Source organism: Scatophagus argus, chromosome 10, assembly GCF_020382885.2.
Source record: "Scatophagus argus isolate fScaArg1 chromosome 10, fScaArg1.pri, whole genome shotgun sequence".
In the NCBI taxonomy this organism is placed as follows: Eukaryota; Metazoa; Chordata; class Actinopteri; family Scatophagidae; genus Scatophagus; species Scatophagus argus.
The window spans coordinates 11,848,570-11,875,521 of NC_058502.1; the positions used below are offsets into that span (position 1 = coordinate 11,848,570).

Consider the following 26,952-nt stretch of genomic DNA (forward strand, 5'->3'; position numbering starts at 1 on the left):
ACTGGTTAACCATTAATATGTCTCTCAGTTACACTCTAACATTGTAAATAAGTGAGTGCGTGATCAGCTGTGCATTCAAAAACAATCTGCATGAACGTGTCAGGCATAAAGGGGAAGTGTCCAGAAAACACATGATAAAAGAAACATCAGACAACACCTGAAAGGTTTGACGTGCTACAAGAAGAATCTTTATATATAAAAATCTCTCTTTTAATGGAAAAAGTATCAAAGCTGAGGATGGACAGTAACTCATTGTTGGTGTGTTATTTACAAGGTATCATTTGACAGTAATGAAAGCTTAATAAACTACATAATCCCCCAAAACAGTGTGTTTATGAGGGTTGTGTTCCTGTGAAAGAGAAGTGCACTGTGTTGCAGTGTGTGCAGAGTGAGTAAAGCCAGGAGCTTGTGGAATGAATGTGCCCTCAGTACTTGTATATGAATGTATGTGTCAGTGTGTGTGTGTGTGTGTGTGTGCGCATGACAGAGGTGAAAAGAGGTAGAGGGGAAGTGAGAGGGAGAGTGTAGATTTGGCAAACACACCAAAGAGCGCGCGCGCACACATACACCTGTTTATTGGGGTAATACATGTCCCACAGTGAACCCAACATTCCAGCCGAAGAGCCACTGGGCTAACAGCACTTCTGTGTAAAGTGACTCGCAGTGAACCAAGTTATCTGCCACCTTTTGTTTAGTATCTGACTATAAATCGTGAATTCCTGTTTTTCTTTTTGTATCTTTGCATACTTAATGTCAACAGAGATGGGAGAGGTTGTGCAGTGGGCAGCCAACGTGAAGGACCATAAAACAGGAACAGAAAAGAAAGCTCAGGTACGTGAGGAAATGTTTCCAAAGGTGACTTTTGTGATTAATTTTTCTTTCATGTCGCGGTATCTCTCATTAAGTGTGGCTCTTGGAGTGATGATCAGAAGAAACTCACCAAGAGGGAGATTGGTTTCCCAGCATAATAGGCTGTGTGTAATACTTAATGGTGTTGACAATATGTGAACAGTTAATTTATATCAAAACATAAAGGAGCTGTTATGTGCTCAAAAGCCTGGCAGCACTGAAGTTTAGTCCTGGGCCTGAAGAAAAGAGTCTTTCAGCTTAAACATTCTCATGCAGATACACTGAATAACGCATAGACCACACATGTAAATCACAGAACACAGTGCATGTTATGGCTTGCAGTTTGATCATTTTCTTTTCCACTTAAATGTTATGAATTGAGACATTTGGGAAAAGTTACCAAAAGTGAATGTTTTATTTCCTGATATCTTACTAACTGAGTTTGAATATTTATTTATATGTACCTTGCCACAAATTCAGATTTGTTTTTATTCCTTTTCCTTTCTTTCAAAGTGTTTTAATACACAATCAACAATAAAGAGCACCAACCGTGAACTTCTGATCAAAAAAAAAACCTGTTATTTTACTTATATTAAATAAATCAAATAAAAACAGATAAAGGCAGATAAAGGGTTGCATGCACAGAAAGACATGATCCTTTGAACTACTAACAGCATATGTGGGGCAGTTTTTCAGGAACGTTTTGTTATGGCCAGGCCGTAATCTTGCACTATGCTGTGAATTCATTTTGACAATAACACTACCATTCCCAGCTCTCAACACCCTTTAGCCTTCTTAGCGTATACGCTTTACAAGCCAATAATACCTCTCTCAGCTTTTAAGTTTTCTGGAAGTGTTTTACTACTGTTTCTGTTTCTGTTTCCAGGCAGAGGACAGAGTGAGGATGATCTCCTCAGATCTGCACTGTGAGATTTGGGATCTGAGCAGAGGAGAGAATATCACAGAACTGAGCAAAAGGAAAACGAAGACCAAGAAAACATACTTACTCGGGGTGTCTGTGGAAATCCCTGTGGTGAGCTACAATTCTAGGAAACTTTTTTCTTTACATGAGCAACATAGACAGAAAACTTTCTTGTTCCAATGCGTTTCTATGTGTGTGTTTCGGTGTGGACAGATGCGGCCTGAGGATACTGAATTCATGAATGCAGCCAGTCAAGGCAAACTGAATGTAATAGACAAGTTTCTTGCTGATGGTGGGCACCCTGATGTCCATGATGAGGTATGCTCTCCTGGTGTCCGTAAAACAGATACAGTTAAAACAATTTCCACTTACAATATATCTAAACTTTCCAGTTGAAGAGGACGGCGCTACACTGCGCCTCTCTGGAAGGACACACTGCAGTTGTCCAGTTGCTTTTAGGAAAAGGAGCCGATATCAACTTTAAAGATCAAGTAAGACGTACGGGCACATTGCTTGTTTGTAGAGATGATGATGAGATTGAGCAAGATTATCTGCACTCACTAAAGCTTCAGCCTCTAGCAGCCTGAAGTCAGCACTATTAATAGGATAGATCCCTCCTACCGTGTTTCAGCTGGGCTCCAGAGCCATACACTGGGCCTGCAGAGGGGGAAGCCTGGAAGTCATCAAAGCCCTGAAGAGCCACGGAGCTGACCTGAACGTTAGAGATAAGGTGAATGTGCATTAGATTTGTATCTGAATTTGTACCAGGACTCATACTTGTGTAACTGTGAACATCCTGTAGGCATTATACTGATATACAGTTGGGCCTTCATGTGTTTGCATGTGGATTTGCATGCACATAATCCACTCACAGTGAATGTCAATGTTCACATTGCAGTTGTACAGCACTCCTCTGCATGTGGCCACAAGAACAGGCCACACTGCCATTGTGGAGTACCTATTGTCCTGTGACACCAAAATCAACTCCAGGGACAGGGTAGGCAGCAGCTCATCTGTCTGTGTTTCATAACTATAATTCATTTTTGTCACTAATACATTTTTTTTCTGCTCGCAGGAAGGAGACACAGCCCTGCATGATGCCGTGCGTCTCAACAGATACAAGATAGTGAAGCTGCTCATAGTTGCAGGGGCTGACACAAAAATAAAAAATAATGTAAGTTTTTCCCCCTCTTGTGGTTTAGCTTGTGGGTGATTTTAAAAGTATAGGGTATTTTTGTCTGTTTTCTTTTTTGTTTGTTTTTTTTGGGACATACGTATATTGCCTTCCCAAGAGTTGGGTTTGAAGATAAATATCAGTCTCATCTTTGTACATTAAATACGATCCAGTTAGCTTAGCTTAGCTTAGCGTAAGGACTGGGAACAGAGGGAAACAACTAAAGCTCAGTAATTAACATGTTGGTAGGTAGGTGTCCAATTAGTGGTGATATTAGGCAGATTTTTTTTTTTAGATTAGCATAGCAGTTAGCATCTGTTTCCAGTGTTTATGCTATGATAATTAACCTAGATATCTGTATCTGTGTATTGACTGTAGCCTCACATTTAGCATACACGAAAGGGGTATTGATCATCTAACTCTCAACAAGAAAACAAATAAGCCCATTTATCAAACTGTTCCTTCAGTGGGTGCCTACTTATTGATTGCAAATAAGAAACTAACATGCTGTGGCTCATAACTCAACACTATATCCAATATGACAGTGACAGTGTTAACTGTATTACAGGAGGGAGTCACACCGGTGCAGCAGGTAAAACATTGGCAGTTCGACATCATGGAGACCCTTGAGAGACTGGAGAAGCTGAGAGAGGTGCAGTCTGACACCACTTTGAGAGAGAGGAGTGAATAGGGGGGAAAAAAACGTCAAATTTGAGTATATGCATTATAGTCTATGTGCTCAGCAACAAAATCTACATTTCCAGGACATGGCTGTTAAACCTCTGAGATTAGTCTGAACTATGACATTAGAAAATGTCAGCTTGCATGTGACAGATTGGAAATGATCTGCTTATCTCAAGAAGGAGACAAAAACATTTGGACCAGAAAACAAAGCTGAATTTCTCAAAGCTTTTGCTATAAGCTTTAGCTTTTGATATTCCCCTCCAAAGTGCTTTATGATCTCAGGAGCACTCTTAAAGATGTTTCACGTGCCTTTTGAAGTTGAATAATATTAATAGATGGTGCTGCACGGGAGCTTTGGACATCAAGAGGTCCTTGTTTTTTTTAAGGCAATGGACAAGGCCAGATCACACAGTAGCACTGTGCATGAGAGGTCAGCTGATGACAGCAGAGATGTCTGGTATGCTCCCGCTAAAGTCAGGGCTTCAAGGGGAGCTCAGTGGACATATTTTCCTTCTACCATCAGTGGCTCAAATGTTCCTGAGGGTGGATGTCCATTTACCCCCTGCTCACAATGTAGTAGTTCATGTACAGTTAGTCCCCATACATACAGCCATTCATTTTGTATTCACCGAATATCATGCTACTGTTTTATTTATCATGTTGTGAATGTAAAATGCTGTTTTGAAAAGCATGCACGTGTTCACTGTAGACAATTCATCAGTTACACTATCAGTCACACACAATATTTCCTGTTTCAAGAAAGGCAGGGTAACTGACAGGGTAACTGGGCTCTTCTGTGGACACAAATGTGTACGAAGTTACACACAGTACAAAAAGATGTTGTCATTTATTTTGTAAACCCTGACCTAAACAGATATTTCATAATGCTGTTACTATAGACAAAAGTATTGGGACAGCTGACCATCACACCAACAGGGACTTTAATGATGTCACATTCTAAATACACAGACAGCCTTGCAGCTATAACAGTTTCCACTCCTCTGGATAGGATTTCCACAAGATTTTAGAGTGTTTCTGTGGGAATTTTTGCCCATTCATGCAGTAGAGCATTGGTGAGGTCAGGCACTGATGTTGAATGAAAAGGCCTAGCTTGTAATCTCCGGTTCATCCCAAAGATGTTGGATGGGGTTGAGGTCAGGGCTCTGTGTGGGCCAGTCAAGTCTTTCCCCGCCAAACTCATCCAACCATGTCTTTATGGAGCTTTGCTTTGTGCACTGGGGCACAGTCATGCTGGAAAAGAAAAGGGTCTTCATCGAACTGCTGCCACAAAGTTGGAAGCATAGCATCGTCCAAAATGTCTTGGTATGCTGAAGCGTTCAGATTTCCCTTAATTGGAAGTAAGGGCTGAGCCCAACCCCTGAAATACAGCCCCACACCACATCCGAATTCTAGAATAAAGAGGTGTGTCCAAATACTTTCTTCTATATAGTGCAGTTCATCTATAAGGAGCAACATAGACTCCCCTTCTTGAATCTTGAATTACAAGTTTAGTTCTGTCTTTTTTTATTCCATCCAAATTACACGCACTATGCTGTTTCTGAGGGCTGAAATGGTGCAAAGTGAGAAGAGGGGGATGGGAAAACTGGAGGCTTCATCTCTTATGGTGTGCAGCAGCCAAAAACCAGAGGAACCTGTTTATCTGTGAAATGGTTAAACTTCTTTCTGCAGCTGCAAATGTCGCAGATATCAGCTTCTGTGAACGTCACAGATGAACTACTTCATCATATCACTGTGTCCAAGTGTGACTCTGATACCCACTGAAAAACATGTTTCTTTTTCAAGGCTTTAATAAACACATCAGTTGCTATGTGATAGCTGTGCCAGGAGAATGAGAGGTGTGCAGACAATTTCTTTAACAGCACTCAAAGCAACATTGTATTTTGCTACTGAAAAAAGGTAACCATGGCAATGATATTTTCCAGGCAGGTGAAAATCTGGACAGGCACATTTTTAAAGCACCATTTGTTTGCAGTTGGAAATGGATGTGGGATTCTAGTGAACTCATTTCCACTTGTGTAGGCAAAGAAGGCTTGAGCAAGCATTGTCTCTTATAAGACAGAAAGGGAAAAATGCTATCACACGGTCTCAAATACAGGATATCACACACTTTACATATACAGTAAACATTAAAGTATCATTGTGTGCTTGTCGAGAGTGGTACTGATGCATGCACTGCTCCGCTTTTCTCTGTCTAATGTTATCTTCAATCTTTGGGATTGTACTTTGCAGCACACTGCCATACCAAAGGGGTTATTCAAAACAATTGACAGGAGGGCTCACAATATTAAGTATTGATTTTCTTTTTCCGCATAGAATACAACAAATGAAAATCAGTAACTGCAATAATCCAGGCTAGAGACTTCAGGAATATTTACAACAGAATATAATATCAATTCCCTGTTTAATCTTCATTTTTTCTTTCACACTAAAGCCCAAGGTGGAGCTGTCTTTATTTATTTGTCTTTAATGTTCAGCTGTAGGAAATAACACATGTAACTCCTGTTGAATTATTCCATGCTTCCTTGTCTATAATATCATGTGATTGTCTTTGGTTGAGGTTCTGTGTAGGCAACCGTAGACAAGCCACGTGTACAAATGCTTTGTAAGGCCTATTAATTGTTCAAGTACACTGAATTAATCTGTAATCACAGAACAGCTGCAACTTGCTATGATAGTTAATAAATCCGTAACACCTCAAAAGACTCATACTGTCAAGACCTCAGTAACACAGTTTTCTACCCAAACAATTAGCTCTTAATTCATTTGAAAGGTCAAACCAGAAACAATCAATAACAATGATCTAGACACGTCACAGAAAAAAGCATACATTAGAATTATATACTTTTAAATGCAAATGATTAATAAATTCTTTCATTCAGCTGCCTCAGTTAAGATCTACATCCCTAATGCAGTTAATTAGGATTTACTATCAACAATGTGCAGTTGTCCAATTCTTTCAGGTTATATGGGGGAAAGCATGAGACAATTATCCAGCTGAGTTAAATCTCCTCTTCAGTGATTTCCTTTGGGAGAGGGAGCTTTATTGGAGAGAGGAGAGCTGCTGGACTTGTGAGTGATGGGAGCTGGAATTCAGCATCAGCTTAGCAACGTGTCTCTTAGAGTCAAGGCAATCCTCAAACAGACCTCAGATTCACTGGGATGACAGACCCCGTAGGGTGAATAATGCGGAGGAGGAGGAACCGTGTGTCATTTAATTTTCAGATGGACACCCTTGAACTGCACTCTTGTATCAAAGTGTCTTTAAGGCATATGTGAATACTGATCCTTTAAAAGGAGAAACACCAGTGACAAAATGCACACAGAGTTTAAACCAACACTGTTAATTGAGATGGGATTTTAAAGGTGCCCGGTGGAGTGTTTTTGTAAAAAAACAGAAACGTTCGGTAACATTCGCTGTTTGTTTCTTGGAGGCCCAAATAATGCGCTAAAAAAAAATCTTTTTTTTTCAAATATTTTTCATTGTTTAGAGCCAGGTTCTCTAGCTTGCAGTCTTCATCTTCATTAACTTCCTTGAGACATTGCTAATTTTCATTGTGTGTTGCCAAAATCAACTGTCCTTCAGCACAACAATGTGAAACCATCTGCAAGAATGTGTATTCTCATATGCATCCTTATGTCTGTGCATGATAAAAACATTGCGCCAAAGTGCTACAAGCAGTCAAAAAAACTCCATGTGGTACCTTTAAGTATTCCTCTGTTGTAATGGATACAACATTTTTAAAGGTGAATTTATCTCATTAGTGGCAATCGGCATTGAGACTTTCTTCACACCTCCTAATGCAGGAGAAAAAGACTCTTTAAAGTAACTGGTGTACAATAGCATGGCAGGAGGAGGCCTCACAATCTCACTTGTTTGATGTATGAGGGCTAATTATTCTTGAGAAAAACAGTAAGACACTGCTCATGGGTACAAGAAACAGGACAAAGGAAAACCAGCAGTATTTGGTGTTTATACTTGTCAAGTTAAAGGTGTGCTTCATGGTGTTGTGCATTTGAAGTCAGGCATACAGAAAGTCTTTGTTTGGTCCACTGCATGTTCAATCCAAGCCACTGTAAAGGCTGAGCAAGGAAGATGCAGAAAAAGGGAAAAAAAAAGAAAGTGATGGTAAAAAGAGAGAGAAAGACACAGAGAGCAGAGCTTGAGGGGAGTATACGAGTACACATCCCTGAGGTCCTCCTGGAAGGTGCTGGAACCCTGACCATGTCCTGTCCGGGGTCAGTGACAGTCAAAGTGCCAGAGTGCGAGCGCTGGAGGCTGAGGCCTGTGCTCGCTGCACCACTCCTGGACACTTCTCTCTCTTCTGCAGCTTGTGGTTTTGAAACAAGCCCTCATTTCGTGGGACACCGTGTGCTCCATCTGGGAAAGTCAATAGCCCTGGAGGCACAGACACAGGACAACATGACTAAACACAGAGAGAGAATACTGACATCTCGATCAGAAAACCGTTCCAGTGGTGTACCAGACTTACCATATCCCTCAACGCGTCCATCTTTGAACTCTCCTTCAAATTTCATGCCATCATATCGGCTGAAGACTCCCGTGCCTTGAAACTTTCCATGTGCAAATTCTCCTTCATACCTGATTTGGTGAGAAGAGAGCAGGGGGTCAAATTGTAACTCATGACTGAGGACAAAACATGCTTTCCTCTTGTCTTACTGTTGCTCACACACCTTGACCCATCTGTAAAGAAGAGCACACCAGAGCCGTGGAAGAGTCCGTTCTCAAACTGGCCACTGTAGCAGGTTCCATCCTGAAATTTGAGCTGGCCAACACCATGTCTCCGACCTGGAAAGTTGCACTCCATCAGATCGTGTAATGGAACCACAAAAAAATCCTGTCAGTGGCCAATGACCTTGACGGGAGATCTTGATACCAGTTGCTGATGCACATTTTATCTATATGGGTGACATGCCTCATCTAACCACTTAGCCTCTTATGGATTACTCATTCACAATAATGTGTAACACACTCTAAGAGATAACCAACCGTGCATGACATTTGAACTTGCAATGCGGCTCAGGGTTTTATATTCACTTGGTGTTGCAGAGCCACTACATATGTCACATGAGTTAGTACGTGCTTGGATTTAAGTATCCTCCCCTCTGTCAGCTAAAGGTTTACTACTGAATTAGTAGTCCCATCTGCCTCTTGCACGGTGGGAATTACAGCACTCTAATCCAGCAGATTTTTTAGCAGGGATTTCTACTTTAGGATCCAGACTGTAAAAACAGTCAAGGAATGTATTTGCATTTCCCCCCCCTACAGCCTATGATCCACTACTGAAGCTTATAATCATGCCAGAGGGCACACACCTACAAGTTTCTGAATTGAACCACTACAAGTGGCTTACAACCACAACTGGCACGCTGGAAAAGCAGGTAAAGTTGCATTTGAACGATGAAAGAATAGTTAAAATGAAGTGGACGGTAAAAGTAGCTGAAAATCAGCACGAACTTGATGCTAAGACAAAATAAAATCAGCAAGATGTTCTCGTTCCTTGTATTTTCGAATGATTTTTTTTTCTCAAAGGCAGCTGACAGAAGACTCTCTGAGATTTCCCAAACAGGTCCAAAGTCTAATCCCAAAGATTTGACAAAGCCAGAGCTGGTAAATCTGGCCCTGTCCGTCATGGACTGCCAATGCTAGCTAATTGGGATTTGATTAAATAGCTTTGGCTTGCGTGTCACCATCACTGAAGTGTATGTGGCAGAGAGATAAAGCAGTGGAAGCATCCTCATCACAAGACATTTGACAAGACATTTCACCTTCACAGAAATACTGAAGTTTTCAGTATGCACACATCCATAGACAGAGAGCGCTGTTACTTTACCTAAACACACGAGTTGTACTTAGAGGCTCATCACAAGCACTCTTTCATGTAATTTGTGAGACATTCTCCACAGTAATAGCTTCACTGGTCACAATTTACCTGCATGTTTGAAGAGACCAAGTTTGAATAATCGAAATATACCGTATGCGTCAAGCTTAATTTCGGCACATGCGGAAGAGATTTAGAAAAGTTAAAACAAGCTACGGGTGCATGACAAAATAACGTTCACAAGCTAACTATTAACATTACAACTCTGATTCCAAAAAGCAAGGTATTATTATATAGTATAGTGATTTGTTAAAAAGATTACCAAATTCATATTTTGTGAGCAAATATGTAATGAATTCAGTCTTCGCATTGGTGTTTCCTGCATACCAGAACAGTTAGAGCAGTTTACTGTTCAAATCCAAACACATTTTCCTAATCTATCAGGGTGTCACTATTATAACTACCAAAATAATACCTTGGAGAGACAGTTTTACTAAATGCACAGTATACAGAAAGATATGAGTGAACACAAACTTTACTTAAAACAGAGAAGTATGACTGACTTGCCTTCTTTCCACTCTCCGTGATACTCTTCCCCACTGGCATAGGTGAAAGATCCTCTGGTCAGAGTCATGTCACTCCTGTTTTCAACACATAAACGCACTCAGTAACACATCTTTATTGGTGACCGGTAGTTTATGTTTAAAATAAGCACTTCAGAGCGAGATGAGAGTCTGAGATTTTCTCCCAGCTCTGAGTCGCTGTTCCTCAGCTGATCATGACCTCTGACCTCACTGTGGAGGGAAACAAGTTTTCCCTCTTCACTTGTAATTGTTTCTTTATGACATATATGCTATATGTAATGTATAAGTTGCTGACATTGTTTGCACTGGCACAGCGCTGTGGAGATGTGTCCGGGTATGCACGACTACTCATTTGTTCGTGTAACTCTCAAGTCAAGTTGGCTGTTTGTGTTACAGTGGACATGAAAGCAGCAATTCCAAGCTTCTTGTGACCTTTAAAATTCGATGTGTTACACTCAGTATCACGCAGCATTATGTAATCAGTATTTGATTTCTTTATTAACTCTGCTGGAACAGAATTAACAATGCAAAGTTGTTGTAAAAATTGTTGTGGGAAGAAGGCTTGTTACAAGCCTGTAAATGCATGTCACTGTAGTTGAAAGTATGGCTTGGATCAAAGTAGACTATGAAAAGGTGTTACACCAGATCCTTTATGTCAAGTAGTTAGTACTACTAAACACTGCTTAGTAGTTAGTCAGTTTAAGGCCCATCTAAGTGGCCTTGGAGCTGGTGATTCTGGTGTAAACCCAGCTTAAAACCGCACATGAGTGAAACACTTTCTGTAAAGCCATGGCCAGGAAAACGTGACTGTAGCATTGACTGCAAATATAAATAAAACAGCTTAGGTCGCGGCGACCACTTCAGGAATATTGTTTATTAGCTATCTGGCTCCCAACCAAATGACAGTGTTGTGGCTACAGAATGGCAGTCAGGTGTAGTTTTACTCACTCGGCCGTCACTGAATAAATCGATAGATCGATCAGCTCACACTAAGACAGAGACATTCCTTACAGTAGCCTAAATAACCAATTTCGGCTGTCGATATGTTTCGATCAGTGCAGAATTGACATAGATGTTACTGAATAGACTATCGCTTTCATTGATAAGCGTGCGTAAACTATGGCCGTTACAACTACAAGCGGAAATCGACAACGTCTTTTAATGTTATCATTTACCTGTACGCTACGTTTGTCGTCTCTGGAGCATGGAAACCACCGCACGAGACCGGAGGGGCGTTAAAAATATGAAAACACCGGCTGAAAGACGTATATGCTGCATTCATGTGCACCTCGTAAACTCTAACATCTAAACTCGAGAGTCTTAATAGATGCTCACATAAGCTTCAGGCCCGCTAGGTTGTTGACAAACGAAAAATGTCACTATTGGTTTCTTTTAGAACTAGAATAATGGTTGTGTTACTGTATCGTCTTGAAAACTGCCAAATTAGTCTCACTATATAATAAAATTATATCACCTTATTCTTTTCCGACAGCACATGAAGGCAGCACTACAACAGCATCATTGCAGTCTGATCGCCGCGCTGTTTCATTGCATGACTGTTACTGACTCTCACTGAAAACTTTCTCTGATTGGCCTGTGTGCTGCAGCTCAGAGACTGTGGCAGACATATTTTATAAAAGGTTCTTAGGCATTTTGTGAAACTGTTGGAAGCACTCAACGCTGCAGGTGAAAAAGAAGCCTGCAGTTTAACTGGCTGTAGTCTGGGCTACATTATATATTATATATGTTAATATTCAAATAAATCACAGAAACTAATAATTAAAGCATTAAATGATCATGAATATAAAAAGCAATCCTGCAATATTTACTAGAGGAGCCCCATAATTTTTGATAGGGGGAAGAGCCAGATTAACCTCCTAGGAGGAGGAGCTGTGGGCCTCTATCAACTCCTTGTTACCAAACTTATTTATTAATAAATTACACATAACGCTGTAAGGCCTATCTACAACCCTTTAGATAATAAGACTGAGAATCTAGAGCAGTTATAATGTTAAGTCCTTTATTTGACATTTGGCTCAACAGTACAGTCATTGCCAATGAAATTCTTGTTCTCAGGCTCCCACTAACAATGCTCTAAAACTGTAGTATGGAGGTGTTCACAGCAGTAGTAATGTGCATTTGATTCGATTTTATTTCATTTCATTATCAGAACGGAACAGTCTTTCACATAAATAACTAAACACATAATTTATCTAAAATCAAAACAAATATTCCAACTTATTTTACATGTGACATAACAAGTAAGGGCTGCAATGCATCAATTTAATCAAACAGTTCATGCTTAGAAACACTGCAGCCCACCTTAAGCCCAAACTCTGATTGTTTGACAAACTGAAGAACAAGCGAGTTCCACATTCTGTTCAATTGGTGAACTCTAAATCCTTCTGTTTGTTGACAAAAGATGATATAGTTCAGATAAAATTTGAGCAAGTTTATATGTAATATTGCCTGCTGGAGACAACATATTTTCAGTATGCAGCTTGAAAACTTGAGCAGATACGTATCTAAACAGTCAAGCTTCAAGCTGAATAGACAGACAACCGTACCATGCACTGTAACACTGTATTATAGATTGGAAAAGCAATAACATAATCTGTTGGTTGTTCCAAATGACCTTGTCTTCAGATAAAGTAAATGTATTGATGTACCTTGCCACAAATAAACTCAATAAGTGCACCCTGGGATAAAGAAGACTTAGATGCCCAGATATGTTTTGTGCTGTATTGCATAATATTCTTAATGTAAACTGTTTATGGGTGTAAACAGGCAACTGTCCCATTGTTCCATTATGACTATATTTCCATTGATGAAGATGGGGTAGTGATCTTTTCCCTGTCATTTCCTGTACAACTCCAGGTAGTGGTGTAGTTCACCATGTTCACATCATCTTCATGTAAGTTTAGTGACTTAGCATGCTGCACTTTTCAAGTTAGCAGTAAACACAAAGTACTGCCCAGTCTTATGGGAGGGTCATTAGCTAGTTAGTCATAAACATGAGTTTTGGGCAAAATTAAGTTCCGACCAGGTTACGGTGCTAGTTGAATAGTCAGGGGATCAAAGTGATAACAATTCACCCTACAGGGAACATGAATAAGTATGAATTTCACATCAATTTATTCAACAATTGTTGAGACATTTAAACAACAAAACAAAAATGTCACAGCATACTTGTGGTGGCACTAAAGGAAATGTCAGGGACTCACCAAAGCCATTTGGAAATTCTGGACACCATGAACATCTGTACAAAATGTCATGAAAATTTAAATTGGAATTGCAATAATATTTCAATAAAAAACAAAAATATTGGTGGTGGCACCAGAGGAAAAGTCAGAAGATCACCAAAGTCAGTAGCCTTCATCATCTGGGGACTGCAAATGTCAAACAAAACTGAATGACAATCCATCAAGTTACTGATTTCTGGACCAAAATGGTGGACCAACATTGCTATTTCCGGAACCAAGCATAAACAATCGGGTAAATTCATGAAATAACCACACACTATTTACTACATAGTGAACCTTGGGCCATGAGGGCCTGGTGTCATGGGACTGTAATCCAGTTTTAGGTCAAGCCACCCTATGAACCGCAGTTACCTTTAACTGAAAAATACTTCGGCCATATTTGATTTGATATAAACTGCAAAAGGTATCAAGGTAAACCACAGATTATCTTTTATTTTAAGGGAAAATAGTGTTTTTGTTTACTTTGGTGGACTAAATGTAACAGATCAAGTATTTGTACATTTATTTGCTCAGTCGCGGACATACTGATAAAATCGGAATATCTTGTTTGGCTGGTCGCTGTTACTGAAAGCTGTGAACGCTTCCCTCTGGAGTGATTTCCTCTTCGACACAGAGGCGCGCGCGTTCACGCAGCAGAGCGCTTCCTCTTCCCGTGCTGGTGCCCGCCAGACAAGAACGATAGAAAATGGCGAGTCAGTGTAAAAGGCAGCAATGCACAATCGACAGGCGCGGCTTTCGGCAGGAACTTGACTCGTGGCGACACAAACTCATTCACTGTGTAGGTAAGGATAATGCCAGTTACATAATGTACAATTTCACAGGGTGAATTTCGCCGCACTGTGGCCGTTATTGATGTAAATAACCATCTATTACTGGACTCACTCGGGGCATCTCCGAGCGACTTTTTTGTCCTCAACTGTTTCCTTCTCACGGCAGCCAGCCTGAGCAGTTAGTTCAGTATCGCAATTTGTTGCACTGTTTCGTTACTTCCTGGGTTTGCTTACTGGTTTTATTGCTCGTAAATTCTAACTGTAGACTTTAGTTATCTAACGATACTGGCGCAATGTTAGTTTGTTTAAAGGGCACCGTTCTAGTTTTAAAGGGAGTGTCTCTCAGCGTTGCGTCGGCTAAAAGACCCCGTTTGCTACAATGCGCGTGCCCGTGTGATGATACTGTATTTTGAATGGGGGGAGGGCGACAAATGGCCCTGGTGGATGCTTTCATTTAACATTTAGCTTTCTTGCTCCTCTCAAATCCTGCGGGCGTGCATTACTGCATTGAGGAAGTGGCTGAGACCCCACTGCTGGTGTCGTTTTCACTTTCTTGTCTGTCGTTAGTTTCTCAGGCCCCTTTAAAATCAGCAATTTAAAAACAGCATTGTTTACTGTAGTGTGTAAAGTTTTTGGTTTTATGCATCTGAGCTGGTCGGAGTTGTAGCTAAGCTGTAATTTTGTGATAGTATAACTAAAGCAGTATCGATACTAGGAGCTTGCAGAGAGGAAATAGCCAACGATAAGGGCTTGGGCAGGACAATTTTTTAGCATTGCTAGTTGTATGGTTTTATGGTCAGTCTGTCTGTTTGCCTACCATTTTGTGCAAATTAAAATGTCTTCCTCTGGATTAAAGTTTTCACTTACCCCGTGAAATATCTCAAGGGCAATTAGTCAAATTTTTACAGATATTCGTTGTTCCCAAATGATGATCACCTGACTTTTCCTATATTGTAGTGTGATAAACATTTCATCCTAGGCTACGTCAGTATTTTAGTTGCCTCAGAGTATCTACCGTGTTTTGTTTGGTTTTGTTTTGTTTATATATATATATTATATATATATTATATTTATATATATCATATATTGACCCTGGATTCTAGTATTTTTGTTTTAGTAATAACTTCATTATTAATAACTAGCTCCAAAAGCATGGTTTAGAAATCTAGAAAAATAGTGGCATGCAGAAACTCGGGTGTACAGCTGTTCACATACCTTCAGCATACACTGCCTCAAAAATGCACCTTCTGAGAAACACTCTTTCTTTCTTCAGCCACAATAAAGCTGGCTTTCTCTGCTGCAGCATGTATAACCCTTGTGAACATATTCCACTTTTTGTTTTGTTGCTTCTCTCGGTGGCTGTGGTTAGATTGGGCCTGTGTTTGGTATGAAAGTGCGGCCATAAATTGGGTACCTTTCCTATGTGATATTGAGACACCATCTAAGGTATATGGACATGTAGAAAATAGACATCTTCGGTGTGCAGACTGCAAAATCAGAATGCATTCTGGGACATGTAATTTTTGGACATTGTGCTTGTGTAACACAGTACAGCATTGGATGGGTACACTTTATATTTTTTGCGAGCTCTTGGGATGTTGGACTAAATGTCAACATGCAGATCTTGAGTTTGACACGTGCTCTAACTCTTCCATGTTGGCATTTGTGCTTCAGAATGGAAATTTCTGAACTATTGAAGGAAATTTGCTAAAGATATTAAAGGTTGTTAGAAGCTATATTTTAATGACTGTGATGATACTCTAGCATCAGATTTTTTCACCTATTTATTGAAATATTTCAATACCTACTTGTTAGATTGCCATAAAATGTGGTACAGACATTCATTGTTCCAGTGTGATGTATTCTTGTGCTTTCGTCAAGCACAAACATAAGTGTGTAATACCTGTACAGCTTAAGCTGATAGAAAGTCATTCGGTGCAAATTAGTTTAGACTCAGAATATCAGTGCACAACATCAACAGCAGTATATGACTTGTGAATAGCAGTGTGCAAATACATAGATTTTTCATCTTTGTACTTTGCTTCAAGTGAAGTAATGAAATTGTAAAACAATTTGACATTACTGCTTTAGGATTGCAGGCATTTCTGTTTTTGACAATGCCTTTTTCTGCAACACCTTATTGATAAAATGTAGTTCCTAATGGGCACTATGCATTATAATGCATTTCCTGTTTTACTTCCTGATTCTGTTTTACACATATTGATAGATAATATACATGCACATTAACAGTTTTACAAGTTTAGGGCTTGAAGAAGAGGGACAGACCATTTTTAAATCCATGCCTTGCCAACACCCTTTTTGTGACTCAGTAACATAGCAACAGCCAATGTGGACAGCGCACCCTTAAACACAGGCTGATCATACAAGTGAGGAGCAGAGAGTTGCTTGTTGTGACCCTGATGTTTACTATTGAATTAGCTTATGTTATTTTTTTCACTGGTTTAATAATAATTTGTATTCACTTCTATCACTCTCACAAGGAACTATGGAACAAATTTCTTGTACAATTGAATCTTGAACAATCAGCATATTCTTAAGTGTCCATTTCAGTATTATGACTTGAAACATGAGGGTGAAAAAATCTATATGCCTTTAGATAAATTTAGCATTCTGTGTTTTTGTTAAGGGTCCATATGATATTTTAGTATATTCTACAATTTAAATGTCTAAGCATGCTTGTGTGCAGTGTTTTCCCTCATGATTTTTGGCAGAATGTAGAACAGCGTTTGAAACGGCATTTAAACTGCATGACACAAAAACTCATTTAAAACCTAGAACACTACTGACAATGCTGTTCTCAAAATGTCACATTAAATCAATCTCACTGAATGTAGCTGCTATGTATGGGTCTTATTGAAATGTGTAATGTATGTTAGTGATGGGCAGATGAAGCTTTGGGGGCTTTCTTTATATTTGATATGAGAAAAATTAAAATTTCTGAGCTGTAAACTCAGAAATGTGGTGGCTTAGAATACTTAGAATACTTTAGCAGCCCTTCAAGACATGCGCTGACGTGCCACCATATATGTTTGCAGTAAAAGGAAAAGAAACTGTTTTTACTGAAGCAAAACATTAATGCACCTTTTTAGTGTAGTTTAGTTCAAGTGCCACTCTGGGCTTATGTTTTAAGTTTCATGGTTGGTATTTATGCCACCTTTTATGTGATGTGTTTGCGCAGTGATTTTCACTGATTTAACTCCTTATTTTACACATTGTATTGAAACTGCGTGCTTCCCAAAAAAAAGTCTAAAGTATGCACAAGGCACGTCCTTATGTGTGTACACAAAAATTTTGACAAGTTAAAGCAATAGTTGACACTAAACTCACTGAAACTCAGAGAGTCTAATAAATGTTCCTGTCATTTAGGAGTTTTGCGGTGTTGTGTTAAAAATGCTTTGCTCCTGTTTGCTCCTACTTTGGGCAGAGCAGATGCTAATGTCATAAGTGGAAAGCAAGCGCAGCAAAACAAGATGTTGTTTTGAGGTTTTAGGCGTGATGTTTAAATGAATATCCCATTTTTTGTCGTAATAGTAAGGCTATAGCTGCAAAGATGATTGCTGATATGTGTTGTAGCCTGTTTTTCATGGTGTTCTTAGTGTGGACTGTCAGTTTTATTAATGATGTAGGTTAGTGATATGTGTGGTCTGATTCAGAACAAAGTTATTCTAGCTCAGAGGCCACAATACTAGGTGGGCTGTGTGCCATCACTGAAAACAAAAGAGAGAATAATAGCTTTCTGACTAGTAGCTTGTCCAGACCTAGGACTGCTCAGTTAGCTGGTTCTCCCTTTATGATTGACAAATGTGCCTTGTGTTTGGGCTATAATTGTAAAGCTGCAGAGTACATGACAACGGCATCACTCTGCTGGCTGCAGAATGGCATATTCTGTCCATGACAACAAGGACACACTTTTGTTTGGCTTTTTGGGCTGCATGCCGCTGCCATCACCCTGCTGATGCTGAAATGGACATTTTGTCTTTGTGTATTTAATGTGAGCAGGAAAACTGCAGGGCAGAGACAAGGGCAATTGTCCCATAGAACAGCAGCAACAATTGTCTGTATGTTTGCTTATACATGTGTTCATGGTCCATCAGCCCCCAGATGCAAACCGTGTGGTTGAAAATGTGTTGTGTCTTGATTTGGGCAAATTTGGACTGGAACAGCAATAGTTAACATTTGAAAACGCCTGGAATGTCAGCTATTCATGCTTGTATTTGGCATGATTAAAGGATTTCTTCAAACAAACAACAAGCAAATATTGACATCAGGCAGATTGTCTTGTTTATAATTTAAACTTAAGCATGGCCCATTTTGTGCTCCAGCATGCCTCCTCTGATGGGCTTTTGGCCTACATTTTGGTTTGTTCACAACTTTAATGCTTTCATATAAAGTGTACTGTCTTTGACTGTTTGTCTCTGTGTGTCTGGTGCTTGGGCATACATGTGCATGCATGCTCCCTTTTTTTTTCCAGATGTTCTTAAAATCATGGTGGTCTCATATTTGTTATTCAAAGTTATGCTTTGTGCAGCATTACACCATTTGACTGTCAGTTTGCATCATATCATGTTAAGTATTCATGGAGTGTTTTTTTCCCCTGCTTTAGATGTTGCTCAAAGCTGCCATCTCATTGCCCACTGCATAGCCTGATCCAACTACTGTATATTGCTTGTAATGAACACAGTGTGTACTTGCCAAATGACATTCCAAGCACTGTTTTACTCATGACCATGTAATGTCTAAGTCTGTTGACCCACAGTGAGTTCCTTTTTTATGGCTGGCATAGAAGGCAACAGTAAATGATTTTTAGATTGTCAGGCATTACGTTTGGTCTCTGTGATGGGCTGGCTTGGGATGAAAATAGTCATGTACTCTAGCTCGACTAATTTGTTCAACTTTGTCATCTCTGCACTCATCCTCAGCCCCCAGCCATATCTTGCATCTTCATAGAGCATTGCTCAGGGATATCAGTGACCCTCTTCATACAAAATTGCATTCATGAGCACACAATCTGAACATTTTTGTGATTTTAAAACGTGATAATATATTAATGTTCAATTTATCTAGCATTTCCAAAGCCTGTAGCTGAAGATGCCAGATTTAGCAAGGTTTATTTTGGCTGTGCACTGACTTCAGCTTAGGAAACCTCCTGTTCTGAGAGCTTGTGGTCACTCCTTCTGAGATAGCATGTGTACAGTAGCTACAGTGGGGGATGGGCAGAGTGGGGGTTGATGCAGCACTGTACACCCTCGGCACTAGAGTGAGAGAGAGAAGGGTGGGTCATCCAATGGAAAGAGCATTGCAGTTTCATGATGAGTCCAAATATTTGCATTCTATAAACATTTGTAATGTAAATCACAGTGTGAAAATGCAGAATTTAAATGTGGGTAGATATAGACATAGAAGGGACTCATGTTCAGCGCCCTCTTACTTTATACAGGTGTCTTGAAATGTATAAATATATAAAATACATAAACTAATTTATGAATGTTACTTGTGGACAGGTGCAACAAAGCAGCATCCATATGAAGTGGTAGCAGAGCATTCATCACTTCATATTTGCTTTGGATAAACTCTGGAGATTTACAAAGTCGTTAGAGCCTTTCTTATAAAAAACTAAATAACTGAACATGATATCCCAGTACTGATAATAATTGTGATATTAAAAATAGTAAATGTTGATATCATGTTAACAGTACACATAATATGTAAATAATTCGGCACAAATGTTAGGCTTTGTGAATGTTTTGTTCATCAGGTCATCTGGTTGCTGCTACACTATTCATTAAGTGTAATTATTGTTTTTCTACAGTTACGTTTGCAGACTCTCCACCTTCCTACACTCCTATTTTGAGTGTAATTTATATTCCCAAATATGTACGCCTCGCCATATGAATTGCTTCCGATATGCGCTTTGATATCAGCTGAATGAATGAGGAAATGAATCAGTGTCTTAGACAACTGCTTCAGGCTCAGCAGAAGAGGAGGAGCCAGAGACAAATTCAAGAGTTTACTGAAGAAAACCTGCCAGTGACCAGTTTAGGCTCACAGAGTATGTTACTATGGTAACTGATCCAGAGATTAAGTTATTTCTCTTTCTGGAATGATGAGCTCCCTCATTGCAGTCTTAACAATGTTTTCACTAAACCCTCTCTGTGAATTTGGGCATGAAAGTAGTTTATCAAGTTACAGTTCCAAACATTGCTGCTTTTATTTTTGCAATCTTGCGCAGAGAAGTAAAATTTTAATTTCAGTGTTAAGATTTGATTACTTCTCTAGTCATTTATATGATTGGTCATACAATAAATAGAACTGAAAATTACTGTACATTGCAGCGAAATGGGCACTTTCGTGAACACAGTGTACTCGTCAAGGTCCTCACAGAGTCTTGAAATGTCTTCAGTTTTACAAATACCTGGCCCCAGAAAACACAGAATTTTCCTGAATTTGAAAATTCTTCAATCCATTTCATCAGAATTTATATTGTGTTATGTTGAATATAACAGCACCTGCAAAATCAGATGTAACCTAAATCTAAATTTAGGCTGTCTAAAAAATCTCACTTGGCCAAGAGGAATTTCTCTCCTGTCGACAGGTTTCCTTTAGGGAAAAAGCTTGGTTGAAAGCTATCCTGATAACCCAATATACAACAGGTTTCTCACCTGCATGAGCATAATCATAAAGTTATTTGTTAACTTACCTCTAGCCAAGCCCTTAGACCATTGTCATTTCTTATTTAAAATGGGCCAGTTTCAGGTGTGTCGTCAGATTCAGCAATACACGAACAGGACAGTGCTTTTTTTTAATGTTATTGTTCCCCATTTCATGTTTAAAAGGTGATATTTTATTTTGAACACTAAAAATGCTGCTCTTATCTCCATAGCAAAGTTGATTTCATTTTTTATTTCAGCAAAGACTCTTGGTATGCTATTTCATTTTTCATTTCGGCATACTTCTGTGAGAATTAAGCCGTGCCCTCACTCAGCTATAAATTGCCTGGAGGGAGTCCACGGTATGTGTTTGGAGTAAATAAGAAAAACAGGCCAACGAGGGTTAGAAATAGCAAAATGCTCTTGAGTCATCATTCTGAACTTACAGAGCTGCATGATTGACATTAATGACTGCCTCTCTGACAGTTAAAAAAATGGATATGCACTAACAGTTCTGGATGAAAGACAAAATCTTCTAATGAGACTAAGTGATATGTTGTCAATGGAATGAGGCCTGTAGGTGTGTTTTTTTTTTTACCTATTTTTGCAATGAATAAAGACCGCCAGCCTCATTAACCTGATATTTGTCCGGTCTTTTTATTAATCCTTGTTAAGTTTTGATTTAATTAGGTGTTAAGCCTGGTGGTACAGAATGCCAGGCTCTTTTCTTTCTTTTTCCTCATTATAACTTTGTACCTCTGTATACCCTGTGTTTATTACTGTATGTAGAGGCTGGTCACTATATGTCAAACCAGATGTTTAGTAGCAAGTCAACAGTGGCCTAATTCCTCCTCAGCACGATGAATTGGTGAATGTTACTTAAAAAGATGACCGTTAAGGTGTTATTTCTGTATAGAAAAAAAACATAAACATAAGGGCACGCAATACAATGACATGTTGCAGTTTTGGTTCTGTTCAGTGTGCATTTTAGTTGTGGCCATTATTCAGTATTTTTATGCACTCATTTATTTTGTAGAGCTTGCATGACAGCTACACACGCTATCAATATTTTATTCATTGCACATGTAGGCGGCTTGCTCTGTTAAATTGAAGTTGCTGGTCCCAAAATGGTTTTGTTTAATTTATTTAATTTTTTTTGTGAAGCAGTTCTTTTCATCAACCACCACACCACACCATACTCTGTCAGTAGGAATGTGTTAATATTGCCTCTAAGTCACAGTTTACAGTATGACACATTTTTAAATGCCCTAAACCGAATTCCTAAAGAGTAGTTTGATGTCATGGTGCTGCTCTGTCAAACGAAAGTGGATGACCTACTTTTCCTCCCTGCCTCTGAAATATTTCAGAAATAGGATTGGATAGCTCCAGCTGAAGTCCTGTGCACTAACCCAGAAACAGACTCACGCTGCAGCTATAGGCAAAGCAGTGTTTCACCACTTGCCCCCACCCCTCTCTACCCTGTTCATGTTTGGCTGTTGAAAAGTGGGTGGGAATTTGTATGGAAGCAGAGCGAGGGCATTTTAACAGATGACAGCTTTTGCTGAATTCACTGTGAGTTTGAGAAGAGAGTGGATGCTAAGGGCTGATAATTTTCTCACTTGTTATCTGTGAAGACATACTGTAAGTAGACCTACTATAATCAGTAGTTATATTGCCAAAACATTTTGCTAATTTAACTTTCATTTTCATATGCCTACATTTTTTTCATTTTCAATTCCACTTGTGTGTTGTCTTAATGTGTTTTACATAGCTTTTTAACAATCATCTGATTTTTTTTTTCTTTGTGTGTGTGTGTTTATGTGTGTGTCAGAATGTATTGATTCACGGGTTTTGGTGTCTAGCACATTAAAATAGTGCACTCTCTCTCATTTAAGATCCAGTTCAGTAGACAGATGCTACCTCTGACCTCTTTAGCGCTTGATTTAATGCATGCAGTGGTTTTGGATTGGTTATACTGGCCTGCGGCAGTAAGCAGACCTTGCATATTGTGTTAATGCACAGTTAAGCGACATCCTGTGCATCACAATGTACTTTATCTTTCAAACAGCTGGGGCTGTAGGATACCACCATCTTATCAGTAATAGATATGTCTTTTTCTTATATATGTGATGTAGAACCTTTTACTATTGGAGACTGCATTTCCTTAGTTGTTTAACTGTAAACTGTCGTTTACTGGACTGTGAAAATTTGGCTTTGGTTGAATTCACAATAACATCTACAACATTGTACGGGATACTTTGATACCTCTCTCTAGCAGTCTTGTTTCTGGTTGTTTCTTTTTAATGTTACAATGTGCAGTCACTCCCAACTCTGTAGGTGCTTTGGTTGCTTGGCAACAGGAGGATATAGTGCATGTATTTACCATTGAAGTAAAATCCTAGGGTGAAAGCTGATAATGTCTTTTAACAGAATTGTATGATTGCTTGCAGGAGTTGTCAAGATGACACAGACAAGCAAAGACAAGCAGGGTGTATGGAAAAGGCATTTTCAAATGAGATGTCAGTGATGTACAGTAGACCGGGCTCTAAATATTTTTCTATGAGTACAACAAATTAATTTGGTCCCTTGGGCAGATATGGTTGTTTTTAACAGTGGTATAGTTTGTGTCTCTGTTGTCTGTGTTTGTTGTCTGCTGCTGTCGAGCCTTAATTAAGGGTAAAGCTCAACAATTGTTGGGTCAAAACGTGTATGTTCCGTTTGATATTGTCTGATTGCCAATGACATTTCATATTCATTGAATATCTTTCCTCAGGTTTTGAGAGCATTCTCGAAGGTCTGTTTGGTCCAGAGCTGGTAGAAGACCTAAAATTATTTAAGGGTAAGCATCTCAGACTATTTTTGTTATCAGACTAGTATCCATTATTGTACAAATGTATGAATGACGTGAATTAGAATTTCATTGTTTGAGCATAATCTGTTATCTGCTCATTATGACAATACTGCTGCATTGTACCATCTGGTACCCCTCCACATTCATGCCACAAGACAGCCCCTCTCACTGCTGAAGAGAAGATTCCTTGTATTCCTACAAAGTTGGTGTTTTGGGTGGTGTGGGGCGAGTGTAAAAGTCGACACTGTCCTACAGACATTTTTATAATGCATGATTTTAGTTAAGACAATAGTGTGCATTATTTTTGTTTTCATTCCATTTGCAGTGAGAGGACCATCAAAGTATAAGTAGACTTTGTACAATAACAACGAGGAACCAAGACTGCTGAAAATGAAGCTGAACTGAATTAGCCTACACCCGATTTCTCTAAAACAAATCAAAACACATTCATTATGGCCCATTTGTTTATTTCATTTCAGACAGAATTTAGGACACTGCAGGTTTGAAACAGAACCATTTTGTCATGCATCCTACATGCAGCTAGACAATATTGTTGTTGTGTTTGTCAATTCAGAAAGAGACAGAACAGTGATCGATGAAATAAATACGGGTCAGACAGGCACGGGAGTAGCAAATTGTTTCTGTTATTTTCTTCTTTTTTTTTTGCTTTACTTTGTAAATTTTGGAAAGATGAGATCTGGAGCACATGGTTAATGTAAGAGTGGCGGCTAACATAAAGCATGTCTACATCAGAATAAGCAGAGGCAAAAGGACTGTGTCTCCCAAATAGCTGTCTTATAGGGTTGTCAGGTTCTGGGCGTTGGTTTCATCAAGCCATTATTGTTACAGCATAATCAGAAATCATGGATCAGCCTCTATCCTGAAAGTCTGGTGTATTGAGAAGATTTTCATTCTCTTGGTGGGGAGATTGTAAACAAACAGTTCTGCAAAGAAAGCTAGTGAATTTATACACTCCACACCATAGAACCATTTGAATAAAATTAATTTATATTGTTTTCTATGACTTTTTACTTAACTTTGGTTGTACGAACCTTTTTTTGAACTGTGTGTGCTTATACATGTTGTGTTTTTGTGTCCCTAGACCTTGAGCCTACAACAGTGTCTGACTGGTCATTCGATGAAAACTGTCTATTCTGCTGTTTAAGACGGGACAAAGTAAAGGTAAGATTTTTAATATCGCTGTTCTCTTGTACGTTTTGGTGGTGTCTCTCAGAATTTCATTCAGTTTTGGGGAGGAAGACTAAAGCTTGATTTGTTTTTAAACTTTAAACTTTTACTGGGAGAAACAGCTTAGATGATTGATGAGTGAATGCAGTAAAAGTGCCTGTCATCTCTAATCCAGAAGGGTTTCCTAGCAGACTTAGCTCTTATCCAATGAAAAATGAGTCAACTTAATAATAATAAAAAAAAACTCGCTTGCTGTGTGTTGTTCAGTACATAAATCCTGTTTAACTGGCCTTAACATTTTTTTTTCATTTGACAGGAACACTTAATTGGCTTAAGTGACGAGGGTCCTGAAGATAGACCAAAACCTCTCTTGGTAAAAGATCAGACTGCAATCAGCAGACTAGAGAAACAAGCTGAAGAATTTCTCAATGCAGTCCTCTGCAAAAAAGGTGAGTCTTGACGTCTCAGTGATGGAGTGGGCCTAGGGCATCTGTATTTTGCATTGCGCTCAGTACAAGAGAAGTGGCAGACAAGATGGAGGATGATGTTGCTTTGTCAGCTTGTATTTAAATTTTATTTTTCTGTGAATTATTTCAGATTGCTCCTGTTTCTATTGCCTGTGGAAAATTACTTCAGCATGCATGTTTTTTAGGCTCTTTTGCTAACTGACCTTTATTCTTAAAATATACAGTGTGGTTGTAAATGTTTACCAGTCATCACTTAAAGAGTTCAGACCTAACAGTTCTTACCACCATTTTTTTTTTCTTTTTTCATTTCAGATGTGCCAAATTTCTCAGACCCACACATTCCAGTAGTGGCTCGAGAGATCCTTCAGAGAATGATCCGACAGTTTGCCGCCGAATATACCTCAAAAACCAGCTCCCCTCAGGACAGTTGCTCAGATTTCCAGCCTAACTCTGACCAAAGCCTGCCGACCCCACCCTTGCTCTCAGGGGCTCCTCCTTCTGCCAGCCCTACCACAACCGTGGCTGGACCTGCACACAACCAGAACCCCGTCCTCAGCAAGCTCCTCATGGCTGACCAGGATGCTCCTCTTGATCTCACCATCAAGAAACCCCTGGCTGTTCCTCGTGACCAAGGTAGTGTTAACTTAATCTTCTGAAACAATGTAGTTTATTCAAAACTAAACTAGTGTGCTGGTGATAGACCAGTTTCACCTTAACATTGAATCTAAATTGAGTTTTTTCCTGCCTTTTTGTTAATAGATGGAGTTCTTGACTTATCTATCAAAAAGAATCGCTGTAGCAGCAGCCTTCCTGTCCATAGTCCCTGCCTTTCTCCAGCCACATCCACGCTGAAAGGGTAAGATAAGTTTCTTTCTCTTGTCTCCTTAAGCAGTCATGTTTTTGAGGATATCCTACATCATAGTTTAGAATGGCCAAAAAATCAATTTTGAATAAATTGATGACTACACATGGCTTATGTGTTTAGACACCAGTACTCAGGCATTAGCTGAGCCCTGAAATATGAGTCCTAAAACTGGAGCTCACTCAGTCAGTTGGTGGCTTGATGAAAATAAACAGCAACAAACAGGGTTGTGCTAACAGTCAAATTGTGTGCCACAGGGAAACATTAAAAACTAAATGCAATAGAGACAAATGTGTTTCTAACACACACTTGTTGACATGCTGACATTCAAATTTAATTACCTTGCAGATTTAAAGTTTGTATAGCTGCTTACTTCCCATTTTTGTGACTGATAGATCATTAATATTGCAAACTAGGGACTGAATTGTCAACATCTATCATTATTATTATTATTATTATTGTTATTATTATTATTATTATTATTGTTATTATTATTATTATTATTCCCAGTGTAGCTTAAAGGGATCCCGTTAGTACAGCTGCGTTTGTGGTCTCAGTTCTGTATTGTCATGCAAGGCAATGGCTGGCCTGATGATAATTTATTATAGGACTTCTAGTCTGGGTTATAATATGCCATCTTGCTGTGACATCTTCAAAAAACTTGTCAAAAAAAGACTCCTTGTTTAGCAGATTGTATAAATAAAACCATGAGAAACCGCTCATGGTTTCCGACTGAAGTGCTGCACAAATGCATTAAAGACTAAATACACTTTTACTCTAACACAATCCTTAGACACTCAACAGACTGA

The 26,952-nt window shown here is 39.1% G+C and overlaps 3 protein-coding genes across 7 annotated transcripts in view; 2 read left to right on the plus strand and 1 right to left on the minus strand.

Annotated features, from left to right (window-relative positions):
* The first annotated feature begins 43 nt into the window (after positions 1-43).
* Positions 44-4,620, plus strand: ankrd2 (ankyrin repeat domain 2 (stretch responsive muscle)). Of its 3 annotated transcripts, XM_046402102.1 has the most exons (8): positions 44-831; positions 1,736-1,882; positions 1,985-2,089; positions 2,164-2,262; positions 2,403-2,501; positions 2,670-2,768; positions 2,847-2,945; positions 3,514-4,620. In XM_046402102.1, the coding sequence occupies exons 1-8, from the start codon at positions 751-753 to the stop codon at positions 3,634-3,636; spliced, it is 852 nt and encodes a 283-aa protein (XP_046258058.1). In that variant the 5' UTR covers positions 44-750; the 3' UTR covers positions 3,637-4,620. The 3 variants fall into 3 exon arrangements, with proteins under 3 accessions (XP_046258058.1, XP_046258056.1, XP_046258057.1); XM_046402100.1 differs by having other exon boundaries at positions 1,736-2,089; XM_046402101.1 differs by lacking the exon at positions 44-831 and having other exon boundaries at positions 1,546-2,089.
* Positions 4,621-7,602: 2,982 nt separating this feature from the next.
* Positions 7,603-11,377, minus strand: morn4 (MORN repeat containing 4). The gene is made up of 5 exons (XM_046402103.1): positions 11,250-11,377; positions 10,058-10,131; positions 8,343-8,457; positions 8,141-8,250; positions 7,603-8,046 (listed from the first exon to the last, which is right to left on the minus strand). Exons 1-5 carry the CDS (start codon positions 11,354-11,356, stop codon positions 7,898-7,900), a joined length of 555 nt encoding a protein of 184 aa, XP_046258059.1. The 5' UTR covers positions 11,357-11,377; the 3' UTR covers positions 7,603-7,897.
* A 2,478-nt stretch (positions 11,378-13,855) lies between these two features.
* Positions 13,856-26,952, plus strand: part of wu:fc17b08 (ligand-dependent corepressor) — a 33,375-nt gene continuing 20,278 nt past the window's right edge. For 2 of the 3 annotated variants that reach the window (XR_006844565.1, XR_006844566.1), the window contains exons 1-6: positions 13,864-14,119; positions 23,549-23,614; positions 24,729-24,808; positions 25,131-25,263; positions 25,594-25,914; positions 26,041-26,137. Coding sequence is in view for 1 of the 3 variants with exons in the window: in XM_046402556.1 (XP_046258512.1) it covers positions 14,023-14,119; positions 23,549-23,614; positions 24,729-24,808; positions 25,131-25,263; positions 25,594-25,914; positions 26,041-26,137 (794 nt within the window). In the remaining 2 variants the exon portion in view is untranslated. Of the gene's footprint in view, positions 14,120-23,548; positions 23,615-24,728; positions 24,809-25,130; positions 25,264-25,593; positions 25,915-26,040; positions 26,138-26,952 lie in introns of all 3 variants that reach the window. The other variant, XM_046402556.1, reaches the window with a different exon arrangement.